The following is a 20,742-nucleotide window of genomic DNA, read 5'->3' on the forward strand; positions in this document are numbered from 1 at the left end:
CGACGTCTGGAGGAAGAGCATCTTCCACCTAGAAACCCTCCAACCACAAGGGATGAATGCAGATTTCTCCAGTTTCCTCATTTCCCCATCCCCCACCTTGTCTCAGTCCCAACCCTTGGACTCAACACCGCCTTCTTGACCTGCAATCTTCTTCCCAACCTCTCCGCCCCCACCCCTTCTCCGGCCTATCACCCTCACCTTAACCTCCTTCCACCTATCGTATTCCCAACGCCCCTCCCCCAAGTCCCTCCTCCCTACCTTTTATCTTAGCCTGCTTGGCACACCCTTCTCATTCCTGAAGAAGGGCTCATGCCCGAAAAACGTCGATTCTCCTGCTCCTTGGATGCTGCCTGACCTGCTGCGCTTTTCCAGCAACACATTTTTCAGCTCTGATCTCCAGCTTCTGCAGTCCTCACTTTCTCCTGGTTTTATCCAAGCCCTATTATACCGAGCAGTGGGATACTCAGCAGTCGGATGAAGCTGACTGACAAAGCTAATACATTAGGATCTTCATAAATTGAGTGAAAGAGGTTTGGCAGAAGAAGTCGTTTTGGCAAAAAATATTGTTGGAGGTGCTCAAATGGTGTATTGATTATTGGAGGCTAAAACACCCATGGGGGAGGAGTAGACTTAAAACTTTACTCTAACAAAGTAGAGTTGTGAAAGATTTTGGAAACTGTACTCAATGCCATGTTACTTGGGAATCAGCCAGCAAATTGGAGACTTAGCTTTGCCATATAGGTTCTACTGAATACAATTTTGCCGGTAGTTCTGGCATGCTCTATGCTGATTTAGGTTCGGCGGTCACAGTAAAAATTTTGAAGCAAGAATTTTTATACATTTGTTTCTTCGTTGGGTTAGAGTCATATAGTCCTACAGCACTTTGGTGCAAACTGATCAATGCAGACCAAAAATGTCCATCCACACTAACCCCATTTCCCTGCACTTGGCTCATAACCGTCTCACCCTTTCCTATCTAGGTATGGGTCCAAATCCCTTTTAAATGTTGTTAATGTACCCACTTCAATAACTTCCACTGGCAGCTCATTCCATACTTGTAATATTTTTTTCCCCAAGAATCCCTCCAATGTGGAAACAGGGCCTTCGGCCCAACAAGTCCACTCTGTCCCTCTGAAGTGTAACCCACCCAGACCAATTCCCCTACCCGATATTTACCCCTGATTAATGCACTTAGCCTACACATCCCTGAACACCAATTTACCTATCTGCACATCTTTAGACTGTGGGAGGAAACCGGAGCACCCGGAAGATACCCACGCAGATACGGGGAGAATATGCAAATTCCACACAGACAGTCGCCCAAGGCTAAAATCAGACCTGGGTCCCTGGCGCTGTGAGGCAGCAGTGCTAACCACCGAGACACCGTGCCGCCTCCTCTGTGTAAAAAAAGGTTTCCCTTCAGGTTCCCTTTTATTCTTTCCCCTCTAACCTTAAACTGATGCCCTCTCATCCTCGATTACCCAACCCCGGAAAAAGACTGAGTGCATTCACCCTATCAATGCCTCTCATGATCTTATACACTTCTCTAAGATGCCACCCCCTCAGTCTACTACGCTCTCAAGAGAAAAGTCCTAGCTTGCCCAGTCTCTCCCTATAAAGACTATATAGTCTTGGCAACATCCTTGTAAATTTCTTCAGCACTCTTTCCAGTTTAATAACATCCTTCCTGTAGCAAGGTGACCAAAACTGAGCACAATACTCCAATCTCACCAATGTCCTGTATAACTGCAACTTCCCAACCTCTACACTCACATTTTTAGCCTCCTTGGGAATTACAATTATTTTTTTCATCTCTCCTGCCTTTCACTCTGTCACAGGGTCTCCCTTATAGGGGCGGCACAGTGGCTGAGTGGTTAGCACTGTTGCCTCACAGCACCAGGGACCCGGGTTCGATTCCAGTCTCAGGTGACTGCCCTTGTGGGGTTTGCACATTCTCCCTGTGTCTGCATAGGTTTTCTCCGGGTGCTCCGGTTTCCTCCCAGAATCCAGAGATGTGTAGGTTAGTTGGATTGGCGAAGGTAAATTGCCCATTGTTTCCAGAGTTAAATGGATTAGCTTTGGGTAATGCAAAGATAGGACAGGGGGAAGATCTGGGTGGGGTGCTTTTCAGTTAGTTGGTGTGGACTCGATAGACCGAATGGCCTGCTTCTACAGTGTAGTGCATAAATCCTGTTGATCTCTAACATCGTACAGTTCTGGTAAAAGCCCTTAATAACTAACATCATTTTGGTTGCGAGAGAAGTTTTCAGTCTGGAATATTTTCCAGCATTTTCTGTTCAGTTCAGATTTCCAGTCCTTGTAAATATTCTTGCTAATGCTCCTAACTTAGCATTGTATTAGAGGATATGCTGAAGTCTAGGTTCTTTAGAATGGATCTGTGATTCAGGCTTTCAATCACCAACCATATCCTATTCATTTAGAGTCATAGAATCATACAGCCATACTGAATAGAACTGTCCCTTCAACCCATCGAGTCCATGCTGACCTATCTACACTAATCTTATTTTCCAGCACTTGGTACATAACTTTGAACGTTATGATATTTCAACTGCTCGTCCACATATTATTTTTATAAAGGCACTGAAGATTCCTCCCCCTACTGCCCTCCCAGGCAGTGTATTGCCGATACCCTCTGAGTGAAAAAGATTTTCCTCAAATCTCATAAAATTATACATTCCCTACAGAGTGGAAATGGCTCCTTCGGCCCAACAAGTCCACGCTAACCCTCCGAAGAATAACCCACCCAGACCCATTCCCCCTACTCTTTGTCTACCCTGATTAGTGCACCTAACCTACATATCCCTAAACACTACTGGCAATTTAGCATGGCCAATTCACTTAACCCACATGTCTTTGGGCTGTGGGAGGAAACCCCACATGCAGAGGAAACCCATGCGGACACGTGGAGAAGGTTTCTGGAGTTTGCACAGTCACGGAGTCCCTACAGAATGAAAACAGGCCATTTGGCCCAACAAGTCCACACCAACCCTCTGAAGAGTAACCCACCCAAACCCATTCCCCAACCCTACTACTGTACATTTACTCCTGATTAATGTACCCAACCTGGATGACCCTGAACACTATGGGGCAATTTAGCAAGGCCAATCCACCTGAGCTGCACATCTTTGGACTGTGGGAGGAAACCCATGCAGACACAGGGAGAATGTCTGTGTGGAGTTTGCACAGTCACCCGAGGCAGGAATTGAACCTGGGTCTCTGATGCTGAGGAAGCAGTGCTAACCACTGAGCCACCGTGCCACCCCTCTAAACCTCATGCGTTTCACCTTAAAATTATGACTTTCATTATTGACCTTTTGACTGAAGGGAACAGCTGCTTCCTATACACCCTGTTCTACACCCTCAATTCCATATACCCTCGGTCAGGTCTCCACTCGAAAGAATACAATGCACACTCATCCAGCCTTTCTTCATGGGTGGAGTGATCCATCCCCAGGCAACATCGTGGTGAATATCCACTGCAAAAGATCCCCAAACTCCAGTGGCATCATGGTAAACACAATGACTGCAGATGCTGGAAACCAGATTCTGGATCAGTGGTGCTGGAAGAGCACAGCAGTTCAGGCAGCATCCAAAGAGCAGCGAAATTGACGTTTCAGGCAAAAGCCCTTCTTTTGCCCAAAACGTCGATTTCGCTGCTCGTTGGATGCTGCCTGAACTGCTGTGCTCTTCCAGCATCACTGATCCAGAATCCAGTGGCATCATATCCTTTCGGTAGGAAGGTGACCAGAACTGCACACAGTAGTCCAGCTCCATCCTGACCAAAGTTTTGGCACACATGCATTTACATAGCACCTTCCACAACCACAGGGATCTGAAAGTACTTTAGAACCAGTAGAGCACTGACACCTTTTGAGGTGTAGTCACTGGTGAGGCAGTTGAAATATCATAATGTTCAAAGTTACATGCAAGGATTTGTGTAGATAGGTTAGCATGGACTCGATGGGTTGTATGACAACATGATTCTATGACTTTAAATGGATACGATATGGTTGTTGATTGAAAACCTGAAGCACAGATCTTTGCTCAAGGACCCAGACGTCAGCATATTCTCTGCTCAGTGCGCTCTGGCATAACACAACAGTTGTGTCCCTCTGCAACCTCAAGCTATAGACAATCGCGCTGTAGAAGAAATTGCTATACCAGTTCAGTAGAAAGTTCATGTTATCCAAACTGTGCTCACAATTCGTTCATTGCACTATAGTCAATTGACACTGACAAAACATGTGTTACACCAGAACGGCACTGTAATAATAACCAGGTTTTTGTATTTCAGGACATTTAAGTATTGGTCAGAACCAGCTTTTCTTTAAACTAGTACACCTGGGATCACAGAACTCTCCCCAGAGAGAGGAAAGACGGTGCCTAAGTTGAACATCTCACCCAGAAGTTGAAAGCTCCGACAGTACAGCACTCCTTCAGTGCTGCATTGAAGTACCAGTGTGGAGTTTTGTAGTACTCAAGTCTCCAAAGTGGGGATTTAACTCTAAACCTTTGAACAAAGATTTATGTGCCACTTTCAATAACAATTTTAAGAAAAAAAACACCTCTCTCACCTTCTCTCTGCTCTCCTTGTCAAATTTATTAGCAGCTGAGGCTGTTACAGATGGGGTGGCTATGCCCAACGACTCCCCCTCCAGAGCGGTGGCACTGATGTTTGGAGGAGTTATAGCAGCAGTTGCCGAGGTCAGAGCGACAGTAGGCCTCGTTGCAGTGGGAGCAGCGACAATGGTGAAAGGAGTGACGACCTGCTGTGGAGCTGAAGTCGTGGCAGGGCTGGGGGAAGCTGGGCTGTGAGCCTGGATTGGAGTCACTGCTGCAGTCGGTCTCTCCTGGCCCTGGACAGCAGCTGTTGGTGAAATGAGATGTCACTGTAGTGATGTGAATGAACTACAAAGCAATAGGTGGGAAATGGTGGGGGAGAAATGTAATAAATGTGTTCAAAATGATGGAGAATTTTGATAAAGGAACTAAGCACAAACTGTTCATTAGTAGGAGGGTAAGAGGACACTGATCAAAGGCAATTGGCAAAAGGCTTGTGAAAGGTAAAGAGCATTTATTTTATGCAGAGTGTTATAATCTGGAATGCATTGTCTGAAAGGACAGTCAAAGAACACCCAACAGAGAACTGGATAGGTTTTGAAAAGAGAAAGTTGCAGGGCAGTGGAGAAAGAACAGAGGGACAGTATTGAAGTTGTTACCCTACCAGACCTCCTTCCCAAGTTCAAATCAATGATAAAATTCCCAAGCAAAAAAACAACAGGAAAAGTTCTGTAGTCAGTATCCAGATCCACAGCATCACGCCAGTGAAGACAAAAGCAAATGGTGACATCAAGAGAAACTATTGCTTTTAGTGTGTTTCAGGGGCCAGAATAAATGGATACAGCTTTAAGATTGACATTCAAGGATGATGTTTACATGCAGAAACTTGTAGAATTCCAAACCATCTCCCACACAAAGCCAATAAGGCTGTCTGTTAATAACGGAGACTGCTAAGGTTTTAAAGGATGAGGAAGTGAAAGAGTAGGGAGAAAGGAGAGGAAATGGAATTCAAATGGAGATCAGGCTTGATTCAACTGGGTGACAGAACAGGCTGAGGGGCAAATGGTCACTGTCTGGTCCTAAGTTTTTAACTCAACCTGCTATGGAAAAATATAACCAAGTACAGAAATTTAGATTAAAAAGAAAGGCAGGACGGAGCTAACGTTGCAACTGGGAAAGGTGAAGAGCTGATTAGACAAGACGGAGCTGGTATCACAGAAAAAGAGAGTGGATATTGCTCCTGGTTGAAACTATAAGTTAGTGGTGAAGGAAATGCAACAGTGGGAAAGTCAGAGAAGGTAACTCTTGCCTTGTGACCCACCAGAACAGTTTGAGTCACATGGATGAATAGCCGCAATAATACTGGGCTGGACTCACCCGTCCGAACAGCATTACGAGCTTGGTTAACTGTCATCTGACCCGTCATGTGCATCAGAACCTTGGCCTGTGGGTTGGTAGCCTGTACGTGTGCCCCTGATATGACTGCGGTGGGGACTAGCGGCGTCGGGCTGACTGGTCTGCTCAAATCCAGGCCGTTACTGGAAGCTTTGGGCTGGGGGGTCACCGCTGGCACGGGCACCACTGTGGTCACTCCTCGGCCAACCTGTGCCGTCACCACTACAGGCAACTTGGACTGCCCTGCTGCAGCTGGAGCCCTGCAGACAATTTAAAATAGCAAGATTGAAATAGCAATATGAATATGGGCAACAGAGAGAGAGGACACGACAGAAGGGGGGGGGGGGGGGAGCGTGCACAAGAGAGAGAGAAAAAAAAGAGAGAGAGAGAGAGAGAGAGAGAAAGGGGGAGAGAGAGGAAAAAAAAACGATTTGGAGATGCCGGTATTGGACTGGGGTGTACAAAGTTAAAAATCACACACACCAGGTTATAATCCAACAGGTTTAATTGGAAGCATACTAGCTTTCGGAGCGACACTCCATCAGGTGATAGTGGAGGGCTCAGTCCTAATACAGAATTTATAACAAAAATTTACAGTGTGATGTAACTGAAATTATACATTGAAAAATTGATTGTCAGAGAGAGAAAAAAAAGAAGAAGAAAAGAGAGAAAAAAGAGAGACAGAGAAAAAAAAGGGAGAAAAAAGAGAGAACAGAGGGGGAGGGAGAGAGAGAGCGAGCGCATTTGTGCTGGGGAGCAGGAGAAGGAGGGAAGAGACAAAGACAGAGAGAAGCAGTGTGAATGTTCCAGACACATGGCCTTCCATCAGGCTGATTAGGAAGCCTCTCTTTTCACAATAAAAGATTCTACAGACCCTTCTGCAGAACAGTTCTCTCTCAAGTCTAGTGTTAGTTGAGGCTGAGCTAATTTAAAAAGAGTTGTATTATTTAATTAGCAATGCAGTTGTGAGCTAATCTACCAATTAAGAAAAAAAAATTATCAAGCAACATGCCAGTGCTGCTATCCTGCCAGGATCACAAATTTACAAGGGGATGAGCAAGCTGTCCACGCTGCACACACACAGCTTTATGTCTGTCGCACCACCTGATCTTCAGTGAGACAGAACTCAAGTGGCCAGATGCATGTTACAGCGACCAAGATAAATGCAAGCCCCCGTTTTTTTTTTAGAAAAATCAGCTCCCCTCGTTTTCTGGATATATCAAAGTACAGCAGAAGGTCCATCTGCACGTTACGCAAAGGTTCCCCACTGGGGTTAACAGGAACGCGTGAGGACAGGCAATGAGAGTGATGCCAAGATGACAAACAAAGAGACAAAGGGAGAGATGGTACAACTGCACAGAAAAAGGCTTTCAAGTGTCTTCTCAGAGAGGGAAGTATTTTCAGAGGGTAATGTAGTTTAAGAGGAATATTGTAAAAGGCAAGAAGTAGGAGAACAAGTCTCCAAAGTAGGAATAGGCTAGAACACAGATTTATATGTCCATAAATTTGCAAGAAACTAAGTCAGGGATTTACTGAGAAATGTTGAAAAATAACTCAATTTGTTAAAATTCTTCTCCTTGCATTTATCAATTTGCCAAAAATACATACTTTCGAGTCAGAAATAACTTCTATTTTTCAAATCTAACGTAAAAACCCAGAAATTGAGGGAAATTTGAATACTTCATAATAATACATCATCTATAGCCCTAGCCACACCTAAGCTCTGAGGGTGAATTCCATCTTACGAATTCTTCATGGCAACAACTTTACTAAAGTCGATTTGTCAATCGATCAGTACATTTTCCTTACACAGCATAAAATGCTGTTTTCCTGTTGCATTAGTATTTCTTGCAAATTGCTCTGATAAGTTCAAGTTCTTCAGCAATACCCAAAATCTGTATCAGCAAATGATTTGCTGAGATGGCCCAAAAAGAGCTTCAGACCAACATACAAAGACTCTCTTCTCGCCCCACTGACTCCAACCCTTAAATGCGATACCACAACCTAGGCAGGTTTTTATTAAAATCCAGAACAATTTGCTTACTAATCCAACTCTGACTGGAGCAGATTTATTTGTGGGATGTTTCCTTCAACAAATTCATGTAACATCAAATTTAATTCACACTCTATCTTTACATAGTTACACGTCCCATCGTGTATAATCTGACAAACAAAATCGATATAAAGCATAAGAGGATGAAACCAGGACAGATGGCCAACAGCTCAGACACGGAGGTCGGTTTTTAACTAATGTTTTCAGAGCTCATTCCACACACTCTGCGTGAAAACATTGCCCCTCAGGTCCTGGGGATTCACCTCCCATTCCAGTTGCTTTCTTAATCATTTTAGCAAGACACCCAGTTGCTTTAGGAACACCGAGTTCTGCAAATTCCCTCCTATTTAAATATAATACGACTCTTCTATGCTTCACCCAAAAGTGCACATTTTTCTACATCACGTGCCATCTGCCAACTTTTGTGCACGCAATGAACTGGTCTACATTCTTCTGTAAACTCGCTGCCTCCTTTTGAGAACTTACTTTTCTACCTGTCATGGCTTTATTGACAAATTTGGCTAACACACATTCCAGTTATATTGATTGTTCTCAGAGTTGAGGACCTAGTGACTAATCCCTTAGCCCCTTTTGCCTAGCAGAAAATGACCCATTTATCTCCACTATGTGCTCCTCGTAGGTTTACCAATCCTATATCCATGCCAATATGTTACATCTTATACCATGTATCCTTATTTTGAGAAGCAACTTTTGATGTGACACTTATCAAATATCATTTGATATTTCCAAGAGCAGCACACCCACAAATTCACCTCTCCCCAGAGTATGACAAAACTCCACTGCGTCTGTGAAACATAATGGCCCTTTCCCAGAGCCATGTTGGCTCTGTCTGATCACATCATGGTTTTCTAAGTAACCTATATGACTTGTTTAAAAATGGATTGACACTTTCCCCATCATAGACACTCCCTTTCTGCTTTCTTCCTCCCTCCTTTCTTAAGTAATGGTAGTATACTTAATATTTTCCAAACTGCTGGTACTTTTCCGGAACAGAACGAATTTTCTAAGATTATGACCATCATATCTACTATCACTTTTTTCAAGATTCTAGGATGCAAGTCTGGAATATTAGTTCTTTAACATGACGACTACATTACAGAGGAGTACAGTGGTACAATACAATACAGTACTCTGAAGTAGATCAGGGTCTGACTTACTGACCTTGTTACAGGAGCCATATAGTTCCCAGGAAAAACACCAATTTTGCCAGTATGCATAGATGTTCCCTTGAACCATCCATCTTGGCAGCGCTCAAGCACAAGAAATATCTCTCCCTTTCGCAATTCAAGCTCATCCTCTTTTCGGGGAGTGTACGGATATAAAGCAACATACCTACAGAAATAGGGAGATTATTAGCAAATTTGATCAGTAATATAAACATGCAAACTGACAAAACAATGGCTTAATCCAACCATGCATCATTTAACATTGAAACATGCCGAATATTGTTCACATTTAATCATCTCAAACTCATTTGGAGACATCTAGCTTCCTCAGGAATTCATGTTCACAGAGCATGCATTATGTTTTGAATTAATGATGCGGTGGTCTTATGTGGGACTGGGGTGAACAAGGTCAGAAGTCACATGACACCAGGTTATAGTCCAACTGGTTTCTTTGAAATCACAAGCTTTCAGAGCACCGTTCTTTCATCAGGTGACAAACTGACTTCACCTGACGAGCGAGCAGCGTTCCAAAAGCTTGTGATCGCAAATAAATCTGTTGGACTATAAAACTTGGTGTCGTGTGACTTCTGACCTTTTCTGAAGTAGACAACTCTAGCACAAGGAATGCAGTGCAAAGGCATCCTGACCAACAAACCTGCAGGTAAGCAATGGGGTGAAGAATTTGCTGAAATTAGCACATCACTAAAAAAATAAACCTGGAAGTGATGTGAAAGTATTCAGACAAAATAAACAACACCAAAAAGGATAGATATGGAAATCTCGCTCCCACTGATGGGGGAGTCCAAAGCTAAGGCCATATTCATGAGATGGTCAAAATTAAATTCAATTGGGAATTCACAGGAATCTTATTTACTTTGACTGGTTGGAAAGTGCTTGAGGCAAATAGCATAGATGTATTTCACAAGACATAATTAAGTGCAGAAGGAAGAAATATACAGAAGTATTTGGTGAAATAAGAGTGAAATAAAATAGTTGGAATGACAAGACTCATATGGAACATAAAAATGAAGACAGTTCAGTGGAATAGATGGTCCACTGTTGAGTTGTAAATTCCATATTTCACTGGGGACTCCTGCCAATTCCACAAGAAATTGTTAAGAGTTTAAAACAAGTGAAGAGTTCATTCAATGGAGTGTGTGCAATACCACAACACTGTTCGCTCAACATTATTTCATTTAAGCAACTCTTCCTGAGGTTTCTCTCTGCCTGGTTGGGGCTCCGTAATGACAAAGTAAACTACAAATCTTGTTATTAAGAGTGTCCATCTCACTGAGGAAACTTCAGAGCAACTTGGCTCTGAAAATCCTGCTCCCATTTTGACAGCTGTGAGAAATTACAGCAGAGCAGCTGAGACATGGGTAACATTCTGGGTCAAAAGGAGAAAGTTTCCTGATGAAGGGCTTTTGCCTGAAACGTCGATTCTCCTGCTCCTCGGATGCTGCCTGACCTGCTGTGCTTTTCCAGCAACACACTCTCGACAACATTCTGGTTCAGCCAAACTACAACATTTGAAAGAAAAGTTGACTTGCCCCACTTTCCAATGTTAATAGAACTGTTTAAAAAAAAAGGATGCGAATCTGGGTCTTGGCCAAAAATCCATTGTAGGCTACACTCTGTCTGCACACACCAAAGTTCACTGAAACACATCCATTAGTTTTCAAGATCAAATATTTACAAATAAATTAAGAAATGGGAGAAAACATTACCACCACCTTCTGTGGTGAAACTAAAAAGGGCTGCTATTTGGAAATGCAAAGGCTAATTTCTCAATAGGAGCCAACCAAAAGGTTCAGGACATTGATATTCATTCATCTTACATATTTGGCCGCGCTTGAGGCCTTGGATGTGCCACCTGGTCTGCTGGTGCCAATGTTGGCCGTGGAGCACTAGATGCCGAGGTGGTTACGACAGCATTCGAAGGTGGTGGTGGAGGCAGCGGTGGGTAATTCTCCTGCAGAAACACAAGACGTCTGTTAGGCTTGGATATTGACACAGCAATCCAGGTCAGAAACAGATTACCGCAATATGCCAAGTTTTAAGCTCAACAAAAATCTTCTGTTCCTTATTTCAATACAGGAATATACTTCCTTCCACTCTCCCTCACATATGTAACTAGCCGTTCCTTGAATGCAATCACATTCTCCTTTTGGGAAAAAAACCTTTTTGTGGTCCCACAATCAATACGGAAACAAGAGATTGGATTGGTTAATTCTTATTTTGTACTTGCATCCAGTTTTGAAAACCTCATCTCTGGGTAGCCTAGCAAAGTTCTTCAAACTTTTTGAGCACCTCTTTGAGCCTTCACTATTCTAGAATAACTACCATTAGCTGGATGTGAAGCAATCACAATTTGATGGGATAGGTTTTGGTTGACGCTCACATCGCTTCCTGGTCCTTCTTTACACATTCATCACTGAAGTGGGTGAAGCATATTTCTGAGGTTTTGTATGCGTGTGTGTTTTGGAGAAGAAATGGAGACAATTTGGTCAGTTTTTACAGCCTGCCAGGATAGAGCAGATTGAAAATAGACCAGTTTGGCCTTTCTGCCAAACAAAGAAATTCCACAGCACAGGGTAATTATCTCATTTTATTTGTGCTATCTTGTTCTGCCTTTCCAAAACTGACCTAATTTTCTTTCTCTGGTCCCCCCCTTGGAAACTGTACGATCATGGGCAGTGAGGAAAGGAGAGCAGGGAATGGTGGGCAGAGGTTGCGGTGATTGTGTATGCAATGCCAAGACAAGGTAACACATGATAGGTCTCTACGTGCCTAGCCTCACACTGCATGTTCCAGCAACTCATTGAAAGGCAGTCAGCAGGAAAAAATAAGCGTGGTTTTCAAACAGTAGTACTTCTCAGTGCAAGATGCTCATGAACATTTAGAGAGCAGGTTAAACACTAACTAACATCTCAAGGACAACAAAATATTGTGGTCAATTGCAGGGATACCAGTTTGCTGCACTGCCTTCCAGATCTTGGAGGTAGATTAGCTGCTTCTCACCCAGAACTAGAGCCTCATATGCAAACATTAAAGCAGAAGATTAAAAATAAAAATCCTTTGACTCATTTTCCTCTAAAAGAGACTCACATCCAATTTTAATGAGCCTGAGAACCATTGCTACACTGATCATTTAGGTCACATCCGACTGCTTAAAATCCTTAATGTTGCCAAGCTCTTAGCAAATGCAACAGCAGTTGTCAAGAATTGAACATTCGTATGCTAAACTTTCCAATGTATTAAATTTTTAAAGAGGGCTGAATTTTACATCAATGAAAAATGAACTAGCAGCAAAGTATATTAGAGAGAATTAATGACACATTTTCCATTCATTCTTCCTGCCTCCCAAGGAAATCATGAGTGGAACCAACTCTCCACGTCCGCCTCCCGGTCTCAGGGAGGTACAGCATGGAGACAGGCCCATCGAACCAACTTGTCCGTGCCGACCAGATATCCTCAATTAATCTCGTCCCATTTGCTAGCATTTGGCCCATATCCCTTTAAATACCTGTTCAAATACCCACCTGATGCCTTTTAAATACTGTAATTGTACCAGCCTCCACCACTTCCTCTGGCAGCTCATTCCATACATGCACCACCTTCTGTTTGAAAGGTTGCCCCTTAAGTCCCTTTTAAATTTTTCCCCCCCTCACCAAATCTTTCCCCCTCACCTTAAACCTATGCCCTCTAGTTCTGGAATCCCCTACTCCAGGGAAAAGACCTCTATTTACCCTATCCATGTTCTTTACAATTTTATAAACCCCTGTAAGGTCACCTGCGATAGGGTTAGGGTTAGGGTTAGCCTCCAACCCTCCAGGGAAAACAGCTCCAGCTTATTCAGCCTCTCCCTATAGCTCAAACTCACAAATATCACTGTAAATCTTTTCTTGTTTGTTCTAGATTTCCTAGCTAAGGGAGTATACCACCACGGTACCTGAACAATCTCCTCATTTGAAGGTAGCCCATTGCTCGGTTTCTGTTTCTCATACCAATTTCTAAATACAGTCAATCCTGCCCAGCTCTAATCTTGCCCCAGCCTATTCAGCCTCTCTTGGTAGCTCAAACCCTCCAACGCTGGTGACATCCTTGTCAATCTTTTCTGAAGCCTTTCACGTTTCACAACATCCTTCTGATAGAAAGGAGACCAGAATTGAGCGCAATATTCCAACAGTGGCCTAACCAATGTCCTCTACAGCTGCAACACAATCTCCCAACTCCCATACTCAACGCAATGACCAATGAATGCAAGCATATCAAATGCCTTCTTCACCATCCTACCTACATGTGACTCTACTTTCAAGGAACTATGAACCTGAACAAAGTCTCTTTGTTCAGTAACACTCCCCAGGATCTTACCATTAAATGTATTAGACCTGCCCTGATTTGCTTTTCCAAAATGCAACAACTCACATTTATCTGAATTAAACTCCATCTACCACTCCTCAGCCCACTGGCTCATCTGATCAAGATCCTGTTTTAATCAAAAGGTAACCTTCTTGGCTGTCCACTACACCTCCAATTTTGGTGTCATGTGCAAACTTACTAACCATGCCTCCTACGTTTACATCCAAATCATTTACATAAATGAAGAAAAGGCAGTGGATCGAGCACAGATCTTTATGGCACAAGACTGGTCACAGGCCTCCAGTCTGAAAAGCAACCCTCCACCACCTTCTACCTTTGAGCCAGTTCTGTACCAAATAGCTAGTTCTCCCTCTATTCCATGTGATCTAAACTTACTAACCAGTCTCCCATGAACAACACAGCTGGATGCCTTACTGATAGGTCACATCCACTGCTCTGCCCTCATCAATTCCCTTTATTACTTCTTCAAAAAAAAAACTCAATCAAGTTCATGAGACATGATTGCCCATGCACAAAACCATGTTGACTAACCCTAATCTGTCACGGTCTCTCCAAGTACATGTAAATCCTGCCCCTCAGGATTCCCTCCAACAACTTGCCCACCACTCATGCCAGGCTCACTGTTCCAAAATTCCCTGGCTTTTCCTTACGACCTTTCTTAAACAGTGGCACCACATTAGCCAACCTCCAGCTTCTGGCTGTGGCTTTCGATGACACAAGAATCACAGCAACGGGTCCAATAATCTCTTTTCTAGCTTCCCATAGAATTCTAAGGTGCACCCTGGTCAGGTCCCAGGGATTTATGCATCTTTATGTGTTTTAAGACATCCAGCGCCACCTTCTCTGTAATACGGACAGTTTTCAAGTTGTCGCTATTTATTTCGCCACAATCTCCGACTTCCATGTACTTCTGCAGTAAATAGTGATGCAGAATACTCGCTTAGTATCTCCCCCATCTCCTGCAGTTCCACATAAGGTGGCCTTGTTGATTTTTAAGAGGCCCTAATCTCTCCCTAGTTACCCTTTTGTCCTTAATGTATTTGTAGAAGCCAGTTAGATTCTCCTTGACCCTATTATGAGCAGGGAGGTTACATCAAAACTACCTGTAAATGGGACAAGTTTGACCACAGCTACAGTCCTACATACAGTTATGGGCGCCACATGATAGGAAGGATGAAATCACTCTACAGAGGGTAATGAGAAAGCCCATAAGGATGTTGCCAGGAATAGAGAACTTTAGATAATCAGGAGGACTGGGTAGGCTGGGATTGCTTCCTTTGAAAGCGGAGGGAATACTAAATAGGTCTATCAAATTTTGGCACGTAATTATGAGTGGGTGAAAAGGACCTATTTGCCTGAGCAAAGAGAGATCAATAAAATAATTCATGTTAACTGATTTCAAGTAACTGATGGATTGTTTTACAAAATGGATAGTGGGAACATTGGAGGGGAAAGAAGTGAAAAGGAAAGCTTAGAGATCATAGGTGGTTGGGTTTTGCAACGCACTAATTGAAAGGATGATGGGAACTGAAACTGTACAAGATTGCAGACCAAAACATGAAAATTCCATAAAATCAGATGGTTCCCTTGCACCAGCACAGACAGAATGGGCCAAACAGACTCCATCGAGGGAGGAAAACAAGTTGTCAGAAGTAGATAGGTTGAGTTAGCAGGCAAACATCTGTCAGATGGAGTATACTGCGCAAAGATGTGCACACGTTGTCTTGTCAGGAAGAACAGAAAAGCATGCTGTTTTAACAAAAGAGACTGGTACAGAGGATCTGGATCCCCTGTAACATGGGTCACAGAAAGTTAGGGTGCAGGTACAGGAAGTGGCTAGTAAAACAAATGAAAAGTTGCCGATTATTTTAAGGGGAATGGAATATAAAAGTTAGGATGCTTTGCTACTGTTGTACAGTGCACTGATGAGACCACTTACAAAAAGATATAATTGCATTAAAAGTAAATCACAAAAGGTTAATTCACCTCAGCCCTGCGATAAAGGACTTATTTCTTCTAAGCCTTCTCTGCACTAAGGCCTTGAAATATTTCCAAAAGTCTGTTGCCCAGAGTTGAACAACATACTCCAGCTGAGATCCAGCAGTGATTTCAAAGGTTTTGCAGAACTTTATTCACACAGGAACACAGTATAAAGGTAGGAAAGTCAAGGGTCCCATAAGTTTTTCTTGTTAAACAGTCTTCTCAATTTGGCCTGGCGCCTTCAAAGATTTGTGTACATATTCACCAACATCTTTCCTTTCATCCACCTTTGACCGGTACCAGTTAGTTCATAATACTTCTTACAAAAATGGATCACATCACACTATTGTGTTAAATTTGCATGTCGATTTCACCAGTCTACATTGTTCTATCGTCTATTGCTACCCACCTAATTGCATTCTATATTTGCAAGGATGCACCATCCATAAACTTTGAAACTATGCCCCGTAGATCCAAGGGAACGTTCCTCATCATTGTATTGGATATTCTAGTGTGACCCCTGGGCATGCCCACTGTAAACTGCCCTTGGTCACACATACACTCTGCTTTGTCCGAGCAATTTTTTCATCCATTGTCCCAACCTTTTAAGTTTTGTGGTTCTTATTTTGGCTGATAAATATGTTAATTACTATATAACTACATGTCTTTTTGACGTCAACAGTACAGATTTCCCACACACTTTCATTAACTTGGTCTTTTACTCTAAAGAACTTAGATTAGATTATTTAGAGTGTGGAAATAGGCCCTTCGGCCCAACAAGTCTGCACCCACCCGCCGAAACACAACCCACCCATACATTTACCCCTTCACCTAACACTACAGGCAATTTAGCATGGCCAATTCACCTGACCTGCACATTTTTGGACTGTGGGAGGAAACTGGAGCACCCGGAAGAAACCCACGCAGACACGGGGAGAATGTGCAAACTCCACACAGTCAGTCGCCTGAGGTGGGAATTGAACCCAGGTCTCTGGCACTGTGAGGCAACTTAAGTTGGAAAAACTGGATTTTGCTTTAACAAATCCGTGCTACTAAATTAAGATTGTTCCAGGCTGTTGCCGCTTGTCCATCACCAAGATTAAAGTCAAAAAGTGTGGTGCTGGAAAAACACGGCCAGTCACGCATCATCTGAGGAGCAGGAGAGTTGACATTTCGAGCGTAAGCCCTTCATCAGCATATGCTTGAAGCGTGGACTCTCCTGCTCCTCAGAAGCTGCCTGACCTGCTATAGTTTTCCAGCGCCGTACGTCTTGACTCGGATCTCCAGCCTGTGCAGACCTCACTTACGCCCACCAAGATTAAGCTGAGTGGCCACAGTGGTCAGGCTTATCCTTCCCTTTTTAAGTAACATTTACAAACAGGAGTGGAATTGGACTGTCAGTTTGATTAAATTGGAGAGGAGAGGCAAACTCCCTTCCCTGAAGGACACCAGCAAGCCAGTTGGATTTTTAAACAATAATTACTTTAACTAATACCTGAAGAAGGGCTTATGCCCGAAACGTCAATTCTCCTGCTCCTTGGATGCTGCCTGACCTGGGGCGCTTTTCCAGCAACACACTTTTCACCTCATTTAACTAATATCTACCAACTTTTAATTTAATAAAGTCAATTCACATTCTCAAACTATTTAACCTCTTTCTATTTACCTCGTCTTCAATAACTGCAGATATTAGAAATCTGAAACAAGAAATGAAGGAGGATCGGTGGAGCAGAAACATTCATTCGGTTTTCTCTGCACAGATACCAGCAATTTCTTACTTGGATTTTGGAACACCATTCCACTAAGTTTTAATGTCGACAAAATGTGTTGAAAGTGTAACCTATTAGAGTGTAAGTTCAGTCAATGAGTTATGAAAGTAATAATGAGAAACATATGACCTTTAAGCTAATATACTACTGTGTGGAATGTGCAATTGTCCTACAGTTAAGTTCATCATTACAGAGATTCCAGATTTACTTCATCATCCCAGTTGCTAATCTAAGTATTATTAACATGAGTAAAAATGTAACCCAATGCAACAAAACATTTGTCCTTCAAGTGTAACCTAATGCACACCCTAATTCAAATGTTCCACACCCAAGAGACAAGGATGAAACCTATCCATTCACCACCTGGCAGCAGGCTTTGATACGCAGCACAGTGAAAGCCAGGACACACTGATCACAATGACTAGCCTATCATTGTCCTTTTCAATGCCTCCATTAACATGCAGGAGGCTTTGAAGTTATACCATCATGAGGGTCAGCAATCAGGTCTGAATAATGGTGACTCATGAATAGCTGCAATCCTTTGTTATGCCACTTTGTCTACATGAATGAAGCTCTTTTAATAAGAATAGTTCAGTTATAGTTGCTGATTAATGTAACCACTTGCTGATTAAGAACAGATTTCCCTCTCCACTCCAGCTCTGTACACTGACACTCCTGGGAAATCTGACACACTAATATAAATGTGCACACATACACCACCAAATTACCTTGCAGGAAGCATGAAGCCAGGCATGAATGTGTCAATTGTAACCTTTTAAACATCGCAAAGAATTCAAATTACAAAGATATGAAATTAACAGGTACGAAAAGACCAACTGGGTCCATTAGCCTGCCCCAGATTGCTATAGTTGGAGCATCACAGCTAAATAATACTTTCTCTTCCACCCACACAGCTCCCCACTGCCATTCAATCTCCTGGGAGTTGAGAAAGGCAGGGAAACATCTCTCCAACTTCCCCAGGCAATCAAACCATCCAAGAGAAAACACAAGTTTTCTCTATTTTTGTGCCAAAGTAAAAAGCTATGTGATGGACATGATATTTTATATAGTCTCTGCTTTCTGCATTACTTACAGCAATAGAAATCAAAGCAAACATATCAATTGATATAAACATTTGATGAAGCAGATATTCTGCATTCACTGACATTTACCTAAAAAAGACTTTAAAGGGACATTTTAGTTTTGCTTGAGACTGGTATTAGAAATCTTCCTCAAACTTGCATTGTTCTCAGTCTGGATACCCACACTATGCTTGTACTGAAAAGGGCCACAGAAGCCCCTAAATCCAATTACCCAGCATTTCTGCACTGTCAACGTGTCTTGTCAAATGTTTGCTTGAGAAAGCAATGTTAAAGACAGAAGTATGTGACGCTAGCAGAATCTCCAAAATGGCAAGTTCCTTCAGGAGAGAAATCCGTGTAAATCAATAAGTTGTCACTTTGTTAAAGAATCAGTTGGAATGTGCTTAGCATTCACTGGTGACAATCATTCAGCAAGTGTTTTTTTAACTGTTGGCTGCCAATATTACCCAATACCAGTGTTGATTCTTCGCACCAAGAGATGTCTGACAACAAAGAACCTGCGGTCCCAGACTGTGCAATCTCTGAATGCTAGTTACTTAAGCTTTCTGTGCAAGTCTGCTGGATCAGGAAATGCAGCACAGTCTTAATGTACATGTACATTGGACATGGATGGATGACCAGCTCATGATGACTGTAGTTTGCCATCCTTGACATAACCCCGATGATTCTGTAACACCTAGTCTTTAATTATTGGTCAATGTGAAGCTTCAACACCATTTAACTCTTGCAGTTGATGTTGTATTTATGAAATCTAAAATGCATTCGTTGCGCACCTCAAACTGTCCTTGAAGATCAGGTACGAATGACAGATTTCCTCACCTATAGGACAACAAGTGCACTAGATGTGTTCTTATGACAATGTCACCATTAGGCTAGTTCTTTTTTAAGTTCCAGATTTTTATTTCATTTTCACCACCTATCATGGCTGAATTCAAGTCCACCAACACCTAGGGCGCTGGGTTACTTGTTCACCGGTGTTACTCCTATAACAATGTCTGCCCTATCACACAATAATAAAATCACAGAATGATACAGCACAGGAGGCAGCCATTTGACATATCCTGCCTCTTTGGTGGAGCTTCCCTGCACTTTCTGCATTGTCTTGTCATTTACTTTCCTCAAAATTCATCCAAGTCCCTTTTTAAAGTTAATTACAATATGTCAGACAGCCCAAACACTGCAGCAAGACGAGACGACAGCTCATCATCATCCTCCCCAGGGCAATTTAGGGGAGGTAATGCATTGTGATAATGTCACTGGACTAGTAATCCAGAAACCCAGTACAATCCTTTGGGACATGGCTTCAAATCCTATCATGACAGAAAATGAAATTTAAACTGAAGATTAATCTGGAATAAGAAATGCTGGTCTAATCACCATCAACTGTCACAAATAAACATCTGGTTCGCTGAGGTCCTTTAGAGAAGGAAATGTGCCATGCTCACCTGGTCTGGCCTATACGTGACTCCTGCAAGGTTGTTGACTCTTAACCAACCCATGGGCACTTAGAGACAATCAATAAATGCTTCGTTTTGCTGGTGACGTCCATATCCCAAAAACAAAAAAAAATTTCATAGAATAGAATTCCTACGGTGAGGAAGGATGCCATTCAGCCCAACAAGCTCATACAGATCATCATAACATCATTCCACCCAGACTCCACCCCCCTACTAAAATCTCTGTAACCCTGCATTTTCCACAGCCAATCCATCTAACCTGCACATCTTTGGACTACGGGAGTAAACGGGGGGGTGGGGGGCAATTTGCAAACTCCACACAGTTGCCTCAGGGTGGAATCGAACCCAGGCCCCTGGCGCTGTGAGGCAGCAGTGCTAACCACTGTGGCACCGTGCCATGTCCAGACCACAACACGTTGCTGCTTGAAGAAATGTTTTCTCATGCCGTCTCTACTCTGTTTGCCAAATCATCGGCACATTCAGGGAATCCGATGGAAGTTGAAAAGGAGCTGGGGGGGGGGGGGGTTGAAAACATATTCAGGGCAGCATTACCACCAAGGACCCCATCACAATTCCTCACTGTACTTTGCCATGAATTACCATGCAAAAACATAGGTGCTCAGATGGAAGTAAAAAAAATCTTGAGCTCTTTCAAATTATAAGTCAAGCTAATACTTCTGCCTTTTGTCTCTATTGCTGTGAACATGAAGAATTTCTGATGCTTTATATGTGATTCAAATATAGTGTACAAAAGCAAACCCTGGAAATTCCTACATTACAAGTGACACAAAGTTCAGGAACATAGTCACTGAGACAAACTATTATTTTGGCACT

General features: G+C 42.7%; 1 protein-coding gene across 3 annotated transcripts in view; it reads right to left on the bottom strand.

Moving 5' to 3' along the window:
- sh3rf1 (SH3 domain containing ring finger 1) overlaps nucleotides 1-20,742 on the bottom strand; it is a 168,392-nt gene that overhangs the window by 16,743 nt on the left and 130,907 nt on the right. For all 3 annotated transcript variants that reach the window (XM_060834862.1, XM_060834845.1, XM_060834854.1), the window contains exons 7-10: nucleotides 11,055-11,188; nucleotides 9,212-9,382; nucleotides 5,959-6,236; nucleotides 4,596-4,888 (exon numbers count right to left, since the gene is read on the bottom strand). In XM_060834862.1, the coding sequence (XP_060690845.1) occupies nucleotides 4,596-4,888; nucleotides 5,959-6,236; nucleotides 9,212-9,382; nucleotides 11,055-11,188 (876 nt within the window). The remainder of the gene's footprint in view (nucleotides 1-4,595; nucleotides 4,889-5,958; nucleotides 6,237-9,211; nucleotides 9,383-11,054; nucleotides 11,189-20,742) is intronic.

This window comes from Hemiscyllium ocellatum, chromosome 2, assembly GCF_020745735.1.
Source record: "Hemiscyllium ocellatum isolate sHemOce1 chromosome 2, sHemOce1.pat.X.cur, whole genome shotgun sequence".
Classification (NCBI taxonomy): Eukaryota; Metazoa; Chordata; class Chondrichthyes; order Orectolobiformes; family Hemiscylliidae; genus Hemiscyllium; species Hemiscyllium ocellatum.